Here is a 16,321-nt window from a genome sequence, read left to right as displayed (position 1 = left end):
ACCTCTGCATAACATCTCGCCAAGTGTCGGTCACTTGAATCACTGATAGACCCTCAGACTGCCCTCTGGTTAAAAGCGGTAGGATTAATCCCACTGGCAGGAAGTCATACAGCAGCGCCTTCGCTGGGTTGCTGCGCGAATCTGCCACAGAAAGTTAAAAAAAATAACCACGCGGCAAATCCTGGCCACCGTGCCGCCGGGTTCGCCTGATTCGCGCTGCACGTGCCGCCCGCTGCCCAGTTCGCGTGCAATTGTATTGACTTTCTATGTAAACTCACCGCACAACCAGAAAAATGTGCGCCCGGTGTGAACACAGCATTAGTCCAAACAGTTCTGAATTATTCTACAGTATTCTATAGTTTTTGGGTGCTTTGGTTTTAAAATCTACTGTCTGTTCCTTACTGCTCATCAAGTTGCTTGAACAGAATCCCCTCATTAGCACAACATGGATATCAACATGTAATGCGTGGTTAAGATCAGTTCTTAGTACTACTGTGAATACTAATATATGATAATTGAAGATGAAGGAGATCTGCTTTTTCTGTGCTACTGTATAATGATGCTTAATATGATCATGCCATGATCTGCTAAGCCTGCATCCAATTGCACTCTCTGTCAGGATCAGAAAGGATACTGTACAGAAGCTCATCAGAGAGGTTCACCTAATGTTGCTTTTTTCTTCTATTTTTTGTAAAACCTCTATTGCAGACCGTAATTTAAATGATTGGAGAGGCTGTAGTATAAATAATGGCCTGTCCGCATTGACCTGCTTTCATGTGGTTCACAGATATCATCGAAAGCCTGTCCAATAACACCGAGATGTTCCCTTTTGGAAACCAGGCCAGGTCCAGACTGGCTTATGTGCATGGCTGGCTTGTTTTTGTTCAGGAAACAGGAAACTGTTCATGTCTGATAAATTAAGATAGCTCTTGTCGCCTGGACACATCATTTCCAATACTTCCAATGCTAATCCATCACAATAAGAGTGGGATAGCCAGTTAGCTCACAACAACTAGCAGCAGCTTCCATAACATTAATTGGGCTTAGAATAAGGGTTGGGGCAGGATCTGACCTATACGGCAGGGGGTAAAGGTTGGAGTGAAAGGATGAACATGTGGAGGTTTGGGTTATAGTCCCATAAAGTCATCCCCACCGGGTCTTGAACCCCGGTATCCCTGGTGGAAGTCCAATACTCTGACCACTGCTCTGCTTGTGCAGTGGGGATTCGCGGGATGATTTTGGTGTCCTTCCTGTTTTTGGTGTGCTGGGACTACTGCCTCTTGTGGTGCCAGCAGAGAGATGCAGGCCAACATTGTCGGGAGTAAGGGAGGGAGGGAGGGAGGGAGTGATAACTATACTAGCTGCACAGCTGGCCAGCCACGCACAAAAAGATTGTGGGATACCTACTATACTGTACTATATGGTCCGCACCCTATTGAATTGTCACAGTCTTTATTTCTTAGGGTTGGGCTGGAACTAAAAGCTTTATTGGATTCATTTCTTATCTCACTCTTTAGTGTCTGATAGCAAAGGCATACTTTCTCCTCATGGAGTATCAGGTGATTCCCACCGGCTATGTTTTTAGTCTTGTCCGCACAACATGTAGTGGTGTGATTAAAAAGTTTGAATGTGTACTCAGTTGGGGAATCCAAGCCTACTCTCCTGTCAGCTCAAGCACCTACCATTAAGCAAAGGTCATCTTTGTGGTCTAACCAGCAGGGCTACCTCATCACAAGAGAATGTTTCCAACCACCTCCCCTAGGCAATCTGTACTGTATATAAAAAGGTAGATTAAGAGCATTTCAAAATGTATCTTCTTTTTGGCACTTATGTTTGTTCTTGCTGAATACACAGATTAAAAGGCAGACCAAAGGCAAACTGAATCCCCTATAACTAGATAAGCCAGCCTCAGTTATGATTCTATACACACCACCGTCATCTCCCACACCTTGACAAAAACTACATACGTACGGATATAAAAACATATTGAAAAGAGAACAATTTCAATTCAATTTTGTAGCCAGGATCTGGATAACGTATTAGGGCGGGGGGGGACAATCTTTTCTGGCAGCTGGTTGTCAAAACTGGGAGCACGGCTCTCATGAGATAGGTCCCTGGGTGAGCCCTGGATGTGGGCTTGAAGGGATCATTTGGATTATTGACATCTATTTTACCAATTTATTAATGTCTATATTATGTCATTGCATTTGATTGGATGTCACTGCAAACTTGAAATGCAATGTTGTAGCCTGCGAAGGAAGCTTCTGGGGTCTGGGGCTTCTGGGGGAAAATTCTGGGGTCAAATGAAGCAGAAAATTATATTTTACGTCAGGATTAGATAGTACAATTGAGAACATTGTCATCTGTCTCTCTAAAAACATTTACTGAGTTACAGGGTGTGTGAGGGGACATTTTGAGAGTGAACACTATAGCCTCCCCAAAAAATGGATAGACAGCAGTTCATCTACACGCAACTTCTTAAATTAGTTTTGTAGTTGGTCTCACAAAAGATTGCGGACTTCAGTGTAAAACGCATATACTGTACATCATTGCAAATTCCTTATGAACACACAAACACACACACACAAACACACACAAACACACACACAAACACAGCCTTCTGAATATTATTTGAATATATGACTGTTTTTTTAATGGCAATAGTCATAAGCTATGAATGGCATATGGTCCATTTTGACAACAATACTGTGAAAGCCAGTCCAGAAACTTTTATTCATCTGGTAACATTGCAATAATGTCAGCTCAGTTTGACTGCTGCTTAACTTTGGTTATTCTGTCCTACAGGTGATGAGCCCAGTAAACCCCTGAGACGTAACCACAGCAGACCTCGGCGGCAGTGGCGTCTCTCCATCTTGCCCGGTCCAGTCAATCCCCCACCGCTCCCAGCACAGGTCCACCCCTTTGGTTCCTTCAGTGTGGCTTGGCTCGCGTCTTTGGGAGTTTAACTTGGAGACATCGACCCCACAGACCGCCAATGCTTACAAGGAACTGCCTGCTGCTGTTCCTTTGGTTTCTCTTCGACAAAGGCTCCCTCTACCCTGTGCGGCCGCCCTCCCCACTGCTGATCAGGGGCAGGCTGGGAAGGGAGCATCCCAGGAGCCTGGTGGGCCCCATGAGGAATGGGGCTGCTGGGTTTCAACGCGTCAAGAGGGGCTGGGTGTGGAACCAGTTCTTCGTGCTGGAGGAGTACATGGGGTCAGATCCACAGTACGTGGGCAAGGTGAGAGCCATATCTCTATGGGGAAGTCATAAATCACATGGTAAAGAGCATTTGGCGAAATTGAACTGGCGGTAAATGGAGGATGAGAGAACGTGAGCGAGAGGGAAAGAGAAGAGGGAGGGGTATTGCTTGTAGGAGTAGATCTTTGTTTCAGTGAACATCCGCCCATACTATCAATATTGTCTTTTAGTTAACACGGCCCCTGATTCTAGGTCTTGCTATTATAATCTTATAATGGTCTGGGATTGCAAAATACCTCTGGTTACCTGTTTGTGGATATTGATGGATGGAATCGTAAAAGGTACCTAGAAGCAATACATTTAAATGTTGGCTCTTCAGAACAACATAAATTAGTTATGAGGGGGAAGGATGCTGACGGCAATGAAAAAAAAAACAGAGGGCCTCACATAGCCTGAGTAGAATTTCAGTATTAAAGCCACACATGCCATATCTTCTTCGCTTGAAGTCACAGCTTTTTTTTACTTCTTTTTTTTGTATAACCCAAGTATTTCTGTTCTGGCCTAAAACATCATTAGCTAAACTCTGTAGGGTTTTTAGAGCTGAAGTTGTAATTTAGCACTCCTAGGATAATACTTAAACTGGCTTATCTGGCCCTGTGCCCCAATCAGCCCTGACTTTTTGTGGAAGCCTCAGAGGCTAAAGAGATGTGAGGGTGGGGGGGGGGGAGGTGCTGTCTGCAGTAAAGCCTAAATCACTTAATCCCCAGCTGTTGCACTTCAAATTAACTGACCGACTCTCTGCCCCATATGAAAGGCATTCGGAGATGGAATTCATGTACCTTGCTTAAGACAATCTTAAAGAGGGGAAAGCCACTGGCGCGAAAAATAAAAAGAAGCAGCCTGATGCGAGAGTCAAAGAGAGTCAAACCAATAATACCTGGACATGAGGGTGGCCAGCAGGGTATATGTGTCATTTCTCGCCGGGATTCCAATTAGGCACAGTCAAGGAAGCCTATAAACTGACAAAAATAAAGTTGTAATGGGGCACACTGCTTTATGGACTGGATGCCTATAATACATCAACACCTAATTGCAGCAATGCTTTCACGCCAGAGCATGAACATAATTACCATTCATTAATTCCAGAATAGTTTTTAGCAATGTGCGTGCCAGACGAGGAACATCTTTTATGAAAGCAAACAGTAAATAGGTCACATTTTAGTGGGGTAGCACACCAGCCAGCACACTACAATGTGCTGAAAATATAACCCATATTAAAGCATTCTTTATTATTATTATTAGGCTAAAAAAGTAATATTATATTTTGCTCTTTAATTAAAACGTTTTTCCTTATTAGCAGAGAGTTGAAAGGTCTCCTCTGTCTGAGGAGCAAGAGGGTGGAGGACATATATGTTGACTGAAAAAGCAGCTTCTTGGCAACGATTAGCAGTTTGTGGTGTTAAACTATTTAGCTTTTGAAAGGAGTCATGCTAAGACCCCTGCTGTGGTGGGGATCACTACAATTTAATGTGTCATCCAAGCAGGCTGAGGATGTAGGGAGTGTCCATCAAGTCTGCATTTCATCTACTACTGTATGTTATCAATCCCTGCAGCATTCTTTTTAAATTTTCATAACATTATAGGGGGCTTGGATTCAAAACTGACAACATTGTAAATGAGGGAAACCTCAGTGCTTTACGAGTATAAATAAAGGTTTGAAATGAAATGACAATTCCAATAGCTTAATTCCCTGCCATTTATGCACATTTCCCTGTAAGTACTACATTAGCTTGCTAAGCCCTACAACAGTAGCTACTATTCCTGCTTGGGTAAACAGGGATGTTTATTAGCTAGGCAATACTTAGCTAACAAACACCTTTGTGTTTTTTGGCCTGTGTGGAGTACAGTAGCTGATATCAACAGAGATACAGCACAGTCCGAAAGAATGGGTCAAAGCTGAGTATGCTGGAGAATCTTACTAGTGCCAAGGTCCAATTAAAAGTCAAAGTTTTGGATGATTCTTATCCATCCTCTTTGAGTGGTCCATTGAATGATCAACATTAAGATTGTTCAGAGGAACCAACATTAGTGATCAGAACGTTTTTTTCAAGAGGTGGGCATCACTGGATTCCTTTCAGCCTACATAATCTAGCAATGTGCTCTAATTCAAGAGCAATAGACTCATGTTTACGAAGCACATGAACATAGTGATCTGGTCAGCTGCACTCTCCAGTGAAGTGCTCAAAACGCAGAGTACAATAAAAAAGTACCTTTGAGAGACCGCATGTTATTGCGATGGAAGTTGATATAGTTAGTAGTTTATTGCTTTATTTATCCAAAATGGTATGTCTTGTCATTAAGTTTTGTGTTGATATCGATTTAGAATTATTTCAACATTTTTTTGCATGCAAAAGATAGGGTGGATGCGAACCAAACCAGTAGAGGGTGTAGTTTTATGCTTTGGCTCCCTATAATTAATGTCAGCAATGAGCAAAGCATAAATAACATGACATTATATTTTAATGTAGAAAATGTGAATAAATGGCCCAGAAAATGTGAATAAATGGCCCATAATTTTTGTCTTTGGTAAGTGGCCATGGTATAAGCAGGATAATACAATCCGAGGTGTGCTGTTATCGAAATACAATGTACTTCATGGAGGCAAACCTTTCTTGGCTTCACCTCGTAGGGTACTTAGCCCCCGCATTGTGCATTATTTTTCAATAACAGCCCACCTCGCCATGTATAATCCCTTACATATCCTATTATGGATTACAGGGATAGCTAACACAACGGCCTACCACGTATAGTACATAGGCAAGGCAAGGCAAGTTTATTTATATAGCACATTTCAGCCACAGGGCAATTCAAGGTGCTTTACATGAGACATTAAAAGCATTAAAACATAGGTAACATCTATGTAACTATTTATCTACTCTACTGATAGTCATGTTTATTATCATGAAGCTCATATCATATCACTTATATGAAGTATTTATTCCATGTTTAGTGCTCTAAATGTTCAGGGAAGAATTTTTACAGCTCACCTATACTGGCCCAAATGGGTGAACTGGTTTTTTTTCCCTCTGGAAAATTACGGATAGGATCTCTGTACATCACCCCTTATCTCTCTGTAAAGCACAGTGGATTGCCTCTGGGTATGTAATGAGCTATATAAATACAATTTTGATTTGATTTGATTTAATCGCCACCAAAACAACATCATATTCTATGGATATACAACTTCTCACAATCCAAAGAAATCAAGGTCAACTAGTGTACCTGTGAATAAAACCCTTACACTACTGGAGGGATTGCAGAAGGCAGAAAGGGAATTTTGAAAGAATTCTGCCCAGTCTATTTTCGACGTAATGAATAGAAGACAAGCAACATTTGTTTTCTGCTGTGACATACCAAAAAATAAAAAGGCTATGCATATCATACGAATAAACACAAAATGAAGTGTATTATTTTAGTCTTTGATGGGTAGAATGCGCAAATACCATCAGGGGCATTGCATTGTTTTTACAATGAGCACAATATGTTCCAGTCATCACTACTTGCTGAGTTGTAAACAGTACGTAAATAGAATGGTCTTTAAAGGATAAAAGTTTGTGACCATAGTGTCCTTCACTGCGCTTTTTAAAAAGTCACCATGTGTTTGAATCATGAACCTTTATTGATTAAAATATAAAACCTTTATTGATTAAAATATAACTAAGGACGACACATTGGGATCACATTAACGACAAGCTACTTGCAAAAAACCCTGGCAAAGCCCCGGAGGACAAAATACCGGACTACGGCAGATCAGCAATTTACTATTTATTATGAGGAAATAAATGCTTAGGGTGCCTTGGGGGTGTAACTTTCACAATTAGATAATGTGCTAGGCTTCCCATGCTGAGCAATGGTTATCCGCAAGAAAAACTGCCATCAGTTGGCGCACCCATAAATCAAGCCTAGCTCTTTCCTCTCAATCACTATTAAACTCCCTGCTGAGTTCAGCAACCACTCTGCCACATCTCTCTCTCTCTCTCTCCCTCTCTTTCTCTACCTCTGCCATCATGGCAGGCACCAAAGATAATGGTTATGGATGTCTGTCTCCAAAGAATTGTACCAATGCAGACGTTTTTACCAACTTTGGAGATTGTATCGTAATATTATTTTTGTCCACGAAAGGGACGCTATCATGAACATGAGGACGACTTGCCTTCACAGTTGCTGTTCACGTGCCATCTATAAGGGTTGTGTGGTGGAGCACACTATTCATTGGCTTATCCACCCCTACCATCCGCAGTAGAAATATACAGTAAGCATATGTTAAGATATAATGCAGAGCATATATTTCAGTCTAAGAGTTTGTATTACTGTAACGTCACAGTACACCCACAGTGCATGTGTTTGTGAGTAAGTGTGTGTGTGTGTGTGTGTGTGAGAGAGAGAGAGAGAGAGAGAGAGAGAGAGACGGAGGTACAGTAAGGAAAGACAAAGAAAAAGTGAGTGTTTGCATGTATGTTCTAGTGTAGATCATACACATCCTTTGTGCAAGATCCCATCCACTGCACCCAGATTAATGTTTTCATGGAGCTGCACATGGCTGACCTGCATGGTCTCCAGGCTCATGGTGTATTTACAAAGAGTCGGCTCAGTGGGACTCCACTGCGTGTCGCCTGGCCCTGAAAGGAGAAACACACACACACACATGTTCTTTTCATAGGAATAGAACGGACAAGATGGAGGGTGGGGGGGTTGGTTCAGAGATTTTCAAAAGAACCAATGTACTGAACACTGCAAGGGACTTGGTTCACAAACACACACACGCATGCACATTTTTTAGATGTGTGTAGTTCAAAGGGATAGTTCTTTTATTTGTATTTATTTTATTTTTTACCAATCATCTGGCTCATCAAGACTGTTTAAAGGTTCACGGTGTGGTTCTTGATATATTCCAAGTTAAAGTTATCAATGCTAACATTTTGGAAACAGCCTGGATTAATCAGCAGGACATAAGCTAAATGGTGAAGGTGGCTGCTACTGTATGCTTCCAAGAGGACATTCTCAACCTACAACGTTGTAATTACATAGCTGAGAGTGTGATTCCAAGGACTTACACTGTAGTGAATCCATAAGAAGAAAACATTATACAATACAGGTGGTGACAGAAACCCCCCAAAATTAATAAATGAATGAATAAATAAATAAATAAATAAATAAATAAATAAATAGAAAAGGTCACTAATTTGAATAAAAGTCAATAAGTCTTTTTGTGGGAAAGGGCAGCCTTGTTTCTGTAACAGCTTGTTTTCCCCCCTGCTTCCTATGGCTGACAGGAGACGGTGATTCTTCTTTTTATTGATGCCTCCTCCTCAGTTTCCTCCCAACAGCTTGGATTCGATTTATGAGTGGCATTAGGTCCACAATTTAATCTCTGGGCGAGAACCTATCATTAGGTCATCTTATATTTTTTTTATTTTTTTTAAAATTTTAATTCAGCAAGACTTGTGTCCTGATTGATCGCCACACCCCAACAAAGAGAGATTTTAAAGCCTGACAATGGTGAAGTTAGCTCAATGGATCCTCACTGTGGATAGTTAACTACACTGTTGCTCGTTACCAACACTGGTAGTGGGTCTAGCCAGGGGCGATTCTAGGATCAAACCTTTAAGGGTGATCAGCCCATAGAGCTCAAACAGATTTGCCAATACGCCCTTTTTAGAATGACGTCCACTGACATAATATTCTACATGCACTTCTGGAAAGCATTTAAAATGGGGAAAAACCACATAGCATCCAACAAAGACTTCACTATCTGTCCACTTTCTCACCTGGTTCTTCCTGCTCTTGCTCTCTGTCCTCTCTCTCTTCATCTTCCTCTCTACCTCTTTGCCCTGACAATCACACACAAACATAATATATTCAACTAGAAAATGACATAATCTGCTAATAAATAAAGCAGAGTATTTGCAATCTAAATAAATGTAAGAGGAGGTTCCACATTTGATAACAGTATATCATAACACTGCTTGGTTATGTGAAAACATTATGGAGGCCACAATAATTAGAATGTGGGCAAAACAGAATATCTTGACTATTCGTCCACTTTCTCACCTGGTTCTTGCTCTCTCTCTCTCTCTCTCTCTCTCTCTCTCTCTCTCTCTGTCTGTCTCTCTGTGGACTCCATCCGTCTCTCTCTCCTTCTCTCCCTCTCTATCCTCCTCTCTCCCTCTTTTGCTGTTAACTAAAAGGCAAATATAACAACCAGTATTTATAGTCTCATAAGAGGTACAGTAAAAATGAAAAAATAAATAAATGTGTATGTCCATCAATGGAAAACCAGACCAATGAATGAGTGATATAATGTACTATATACCATAAATCCCAATTCTATCAGAATAATAAGGCCATCAACTCATTAGCTGGCGAGTGTGCATGGAGGCTACAGTAGCTCAGAGTGAGAGCTAATGATCTCTAAACTAGAAAGCTAGCTAGCTAGCATACAACAGCTAACCTTCTTTGACGCACGCCATCTCAGCCAAGTGCCTGATAATTACCGTGTTGATCTACCCATGAAGCATGCCTAACATACATCTGGTTGGTACAATACAGTATGTTGTGGATGTTGAGCCCATTTCGCTGTTTCCTTTCCATAACAGATGTGTGTTTGTGTCTTTGACTGACGTTTGAATGTATCATTTTGTGCCTGTTTTTTTCCTTCTGTGTGCGTGTGCGTGTGTGTGTGCGTGAGTGCATGCAACAATTAGATAATTCCATTTCATGATGGGCACTACAGCCTGAGTTATGTAAATGCATTTGGATACAGGCTGAATTGTCTGGAAATGAATGTGGATTAGGTTCTAAATTGTATAATGAATGCTCATGTATAAACAAGTCATGCGAAAACACTTTCATCTAACTCCTGGTCTTGGGCTCAAAAAGCAAGACTCGATGCCAAAACAATTCATGGTTGGAGATGTGAAGCAATTTGACCAGATTACTGTACCTAAAATTACACGTCAGGTGTGCCACTTATCCCTCTCCTAATTAGAATGTGTTAAGGAGCTGGAGGCATTTGCAATTGTAATGCATGCTGATGATGGATATGGCAAGATTCTGTGAACAGTGGCACTGAAAGGAAAGATAATTATGTCATTCATCTGCCCTGCCATTGTAATCCTTTTGCCTATCCATTTTTTGTCAGCTTTGATAATGGTATTTTCACTTGAATCTCCCACTGGTATATTTCAACATTGTTAATATCCCAATCAGTATCACTTACAGAAGGGTTCAACATTTGAGATGTCTTCTCCAACAATGATGGACGATGGGACCAAAAAATGCTGTACTGTGTATAGTGTCAATATTACTGTTTAATCAACTATGATATGAGAAAAGGCTATCATGTCTTAGCCACCGGCCTCTGGGATCAATACCCATCATGCAAGTTAATGTGATATATATCTTATAACCTCCCAGGCAGGAATGTAGGGTTGAAGCTCAGTAATAGAGGTTGATATGGGCAGCTCTTACACACCTTGGCACATTTATTGAGAAAAAAACAACACAAAATAAACTTTTCAACCAAAATGTTATCCCGCGGGGTCAGTCAGCTTCCTGGGCTCCCATAACGGAGCTGTGCGGGGTCCGGGCGAGGCAGGGCTTCTACTCTTGGAGGCAGCGATTAAAAGACAAATAATTAGCACGGTCAGATTTTAGTTTGTTTGTCAAGCAAGTAGTAGTACTTGGCAAGCCAAGTAGTATTACTTGGCTTTTCCTACGTTAAATGCAATTATTGTTCGTCGCTTTGGATAAAAGCATCTGCTAAATGACTGTAATGTAATGTAATGTAATCTCAAGCAGTAGCACATCCACGAAAATCCTAAGCCAGAGGCCTTAGACTGCTGGCTGCTTCTCCAGCTGGGGTTTTTTGTGGCATGGAGGCTTATTAGCCGATTAGCTCTGGCCGGCATCTCTGCAGTTAGTGCTTGATTGGGGATATTGGTGCAGCTGTGTAGCAGTGTTGCCCTGGCGACAAGAAAAGGCTGGTAAACACCGTCTACCACCTGCCCGCGCTGTCCATGGTGCTGAACGTTTGTCCAACTGCTTCGGCCCGCTACACCTGTGCTGCGCTGTCCAGGCACGGCGGTATCCTTTTTAGGTGTGTTAGTGGCCGTGGAACGCACTCCTGGGGCAAACTCCCGCCAGCCGGCGACAGGGAGGATGCCACAATATATACAGGGAGGATCATCTAACAACAGTAACAACAAGGCAGATGTAAACAGTAAACATGTTGTCCCTCACCCATGATGCATATTCCTTTGCGGTAATGAAGGAGTAGATGGGCCTCTTGAGCACGTTCTTTCAATTCTGGAAATCCAGAAAACTGCACAAATTACTCTCCTTTTATTGTCCGGCATACAGTAGATGTGATGTGCACCAGCCAATTTCTTTTTGCTTGTGTTGCGGCAACATGAAACAGATGCAGTTATGTTATTCCTGCATTTGTGAAATGTCAGACCGTTTGCAGCTAAATAAAAGGATTCAGTGTAGTATGATACAGCTTCTGACCATTGGGTTTCATTCGCCTTGTTTCTCGTCCCCAGAGATGCTTGTTCCGTCTAGAGTGCACTGTTCAGAGCGCATGCTCGGCTGATGAATGTGGAATTCCAAAGCACGGCTGTGTGAAGCTTCGCTGAGCTGGATTTCGTTCGCCTGTGCTATTCGTGAATACTCATTCCGTCTGCAGTGCGAGCCTCAAAGCGCATACCTGAACTACAATGGATGAAGTCGAGAGCTCAACAGTCAAATCTACAATGGATCCCCACAGACTCCCCGACCCCACCTAAGGGCATGACTAAATTCGCCATGGATCAAAATGTACTTGGCAATGGGAAAAATGAACTGTGGCAAGGGCCCCAGGTGATGGGCTCTGGTACATGTGTGACGGATGAACGCACGCACACATGCACAAATGAAGTCCCGTCCACCCGATGAAATCCATTGGCTCCAGGACAATTAAAGCCACCAAATGGGAAGACTATATAGAAGGGGCTCACGTTTTTATTTTCACAAATGATCAAATCACTAAATTTCACTACACTATATACTAGGACTGGTCCCGAGTACAGATATGTTATTCGGAAAGACAGAGATAATGTGATGGAAACAGATTTTTATTTATTTATCTGAAGTTACTCGTTATTAGTCGAGGGGAAAAAACATGTGCGTCATCCGAATTAGCATATTGTTATGTTGGTGAGTGAATCACAGGAAACACTGTGCTAATCTGATAAGAGATTGGCAGTGACTACAGCGAGGCGGTAAGAAGGACATATTTTCACTCACCCATTGTCAGATAAAGTTGAAAGGTCAAGCAGCAAGTTTATTAATTCAGCTAATGTTAGCTGGTCATTCCATTTTGGTAAGTATGGAATTGAAAACATGTTCCAACGGCAGACTTCATATCCACTGCAGTAACGGTATGTGAAAAAAACATGGCTAGAGCCATAACGTTAGATAAGAGTAACATTGGGCCTCATTCACCAATATCTTCTTAAGTTCTGTTCTTAAATTTCTTCCTAAGAATGTTTCTAAGGAAAGCTCCAGTCTGATTCACGACCTGTTCGTAAACTGCTGGAAGAGTTCGCACCTGCTTTCTCTTAAGGGCGAATCTCATGGTTTCTCAAGTTCAAAGCTCGTGGCTGCTCACATGAATTAGCATAGGTAAACTCCCCGCCAGCTCCATATAAGGATATGCAACTACAGGGTCGTGCGCAGATGTCACTTCTCTGAAAGAATACCAGTAATTCGCGCCCTCGACTCGCCAGCTTTTCGATAGCATAATGGTTTAGGTGGGGTTGTGTCAGGTGCGTTAGCAAGTCTAAGAACTGCATGTCGAATCCAGCGTGGGCAATCAAAATCAGATTTTAATTCAGCCAAGTAGGCCTCCTACTATGAGGAATTTGCCTTGGTGCATAAACATAGCGAGGCAGAACAGTGCAAAATGTCAACATGATAGAATACAATATACAATAGCTTACAGTCTACAAAAAAGTAGGCTATATAGCCTACACAGCTGTCAACGCTAGTAGTTGACAAAAGAGGTACCCTACTTATCTGATCTTATCTACATACTTATTGTGTCATTTGTAAATTGAGTATTGGAGTTTATCTGTAATGATCTGAATGCAACATTTCACTGTGACTGGACATTAGGCTGCATGTGACAAATAAAGGAATCGTGAATGTTTAATCTTGAGGAGAGATATGCAGGCTACTGGAGGGGGGCCGGCGTGCCCACAGTTGTCCGAGTTCGACCAGCGCGTTGGTGCCATAATAGTGACAACAGCACTGTTGGGTGTGTGCGCAGCTGGCGATATGGATATAGACACCAGGGACACGGACTACCACCCTCTCCGCAGCAGACTCTCTGTCTAGCGCACTAACACACATCCAACTGTAGAATTGAGGTGACTGCAATCACCAATTGATGAAATGGTCATGGATTTGTTGGTATTATATAGGCTATACAGCGAAATCCCCCAGTGCTTTCAGAATGGTCAAAGAATTAAAACACAACACTCATTAATTTACACCAAAATCACAAATTAACACACCATCTAAATATTTTATCGACATCTTCAAGACTGATCAACACGAATAACAAGCAATTCGGAGCGAAATGATTTGAACAATGACATATCAGATATTCTGACGCACACGTTTACAATGGAAATTATGGTTATGATTAGGACACGTTATTGGGAATTATGCAAATATAATTGTATTTCAATCATATATCATCCAACTGTAGAATTGAAGTGACCGCAATCACCAATTTTGCATAATCTACATTTCCGCACTCAAATGGCCTAGGCTACTTGTGACTGCTATTCAGTGTTCGTATATTCTGTTCTTAGCTGAGAACAAATCCCAGATGAGAAACCATTGGTGAATGCCAGAATTTTCTTAGAAACTGTGTAAGTACAGTTTAAGAAGAAATGCTTAAGAACTTCTTTACTTCGTTGGTGAATGAGGCCCATTATTGTCAATTAGACGATAACTTCAAAAAATAGGCTACACTCAGTCTGAGATGAAATGTGGCATGTGGATGTTTACTATATACATGGTACTGCCTGCATTGTTGTAGTACTGCTGCTAGGTTTTAAGACAGCATTGCACATTTTAAGATAAGATAAGGCTTTATTGATTCCCCCAGGGGGAACTTTGGTGTTTCAGCAGTTGAAAATTACAGAAAGGCTGGAAAGGAGAGAAACACTATATACAGAGTAACAAAAAAGAAAGAGACAGTAGATAAGGGTAGCAGCATAAAAAAGGGATATCGGGCTATCTACATCCATATGTACAGTAGCTGTGTAGTATAGAATAGAATAATATATATACTGTATATGTACCAGCATACAGGGGCGGACTGGTCATCGGGAGCACCAGATTTAGCTAAAAGCTACATTCCATCTGTAGTCCTTAACACATACATACATACATACATACATACATACAGGCTGTCTGGGTACATCTTGTAATACACATGTACAATATACATACATACATACGTGCACACCTCTATAACACACAGAACGCTCAGGCACTGTTATACAGTCTGATGGCTGCAGGCACAAAGGAATGTCTGAAGCGCTCCATATTGCACCTGGGTGGGATGAGCCTGTGGCTGAGTGCTCCTTATCTGCCACAGCTCGACATAGAGGGGATGGGAGGGGCTGTCTAGAATATACTTCAATTTGTCCCTCATCCTCCTCTCTACCACAGACTCCACAGACTCCAGGCGGTCCAGTTGTTGCCCAACAACAGAGCCAGCCCTCCTCACCAGCTTGTTCAGCTTGTTTGACTCCCCAGACTTGATGTTGCCTCCCCAGCAGGTGACAGCAAAGAACAGTGTGATCCTCAGTAGCCTGCTAAACATGTCTAAGGACCTTAGCCTCCTGAGGAAGAACAGTTTGCTCTGTCCTTTCCTGTAGAGGGCCTCAGTGTTGTTCAGGTGCACTCCAAGGAACTTGTATTAGTCCACCATCTCAACCTCCTCTCCTTGATGGTGATCGGGGCTGGAGGCCTCCTGTTCTTTCTGTAGTCCACCACCAGTTCCTTGGTCTTGCTGATGTTGAGTTGGAGCTGGTTCTCCTCAGACCATTCAACAAATCTCCTGACCACGTCCCTGTACTCCTCCTCCTCATCTGCCCTAATGCAGCCCACAATAGAGGAGTCGTCTGAGAGCTTCTGGAGGTGGCACGCTCCAGAGTTGTGGCTGAAGTCGGAGGTGTAGAGGGTGAACAGGAAAGGAGACAGGACTGTTCCCAGGGGGGCACCCATGTTGCTAATTACGATGTCGGACAGGCAGCCCTGCAAATGGACATACTGTGGACTGCCAGTGAGGTAGTCTGTGATCCAGTCCACCGATTCGTGGTCTACCTGCATGGCTGGGAGCTTTTCCGTGAACTGGATGGTGTTGAAAGCCCTGGAGAAGTTAAAGATGACTCATGACTTTCACTCAACTTTCCTACAGGTGTGAATAGGCTCTGTGGAGTAGGTAGATGATAGCGTTGTCCACACCGATTCAGGCCTGGTACGCAAACTGCAGTGAGTCCAAGAAGTCGCTCACCATGGGCCTCAAGCGCTGCAGAACCAATCTCTCAAATACCTTCATGATATGGGATGTCAGTGCCACTGGCCTGTAGTCGTTGAGAGTGCTGAGGCGTGCTTTTTTGGGCACTGCAATGATGCAGAAGGTCTTCTACAGCAGTGGCACCTTTTTCAGCCTCAGGGAGAGGTTGAATAGGTGTTGGAATATGCCAGCTTGCTGCCCCGCACATTCCTTGATCACCCTGGGGCTGATTCTGTCAGGGCCAGGGGCCTTTTTGATTGCAGCCTTTGGAGTTGACCCCTTACCTCACTCTCTGTGATGAATGGTTCGGTGGGGGTAGGGGGAGGGGAAGGGGGCAGGGGCGGGGGTGATGAGCTGCCTGCTATCCTCGCAGGGGAGGAGGGGGGCTGGGGTGGAGGCGTTGGGCTGCCTCCTAGCCTCACAGCGGTGCGGATTGGGGCTGTGTTGAACCTGTTAAAGAACATGTTAAGCTCGTTGGCACGT

The 16,321-nt window shown here is 42.7% G+C and overlaps 1 protein-coding gene across 1 annotated transcript in view; it reads left to right on the top strand.

The window, feature by feature from the left end:
- Positions 1–2,989: 2,989 nt before the first annotated feature.
- Positions 2,990–16,321, top strand: part of LOC311324029 (cadherin-12-like) — a gene marked incomplete at its 3' end in the record, with an annotated part of 61,154 nt that continues 47,822 nt past the window's right edge. The window contains exon 1 of the mRNA XM_084456395.1: positions 2,990–3,241. Within this exon, the coding sequence (XP_084312521.1) occupies positions 2,996–3,241 (246 nt within the window). The 5' untranslated portion in view covers positions 2,990–2,995. The remainder of the gene's footprint in view (positions 3,242–16,321) is intronic.

This window comes from Borostomias antarcticus, assembly GCF_949987555.1.
Source record: "Borostomias antarcticus genome assembly, chromosome: 2".
In the NCBI taxonomy this organism is placed as follows: Eukaryota; Metazoa; Chordata; class Actinopteri; order Stomiiformes; family Stomiidae; genus Borostomias; species Borostomias antarcticus.
This window is presented reverse-complemented; position numbering and strand designations above follow the sequence as displayed.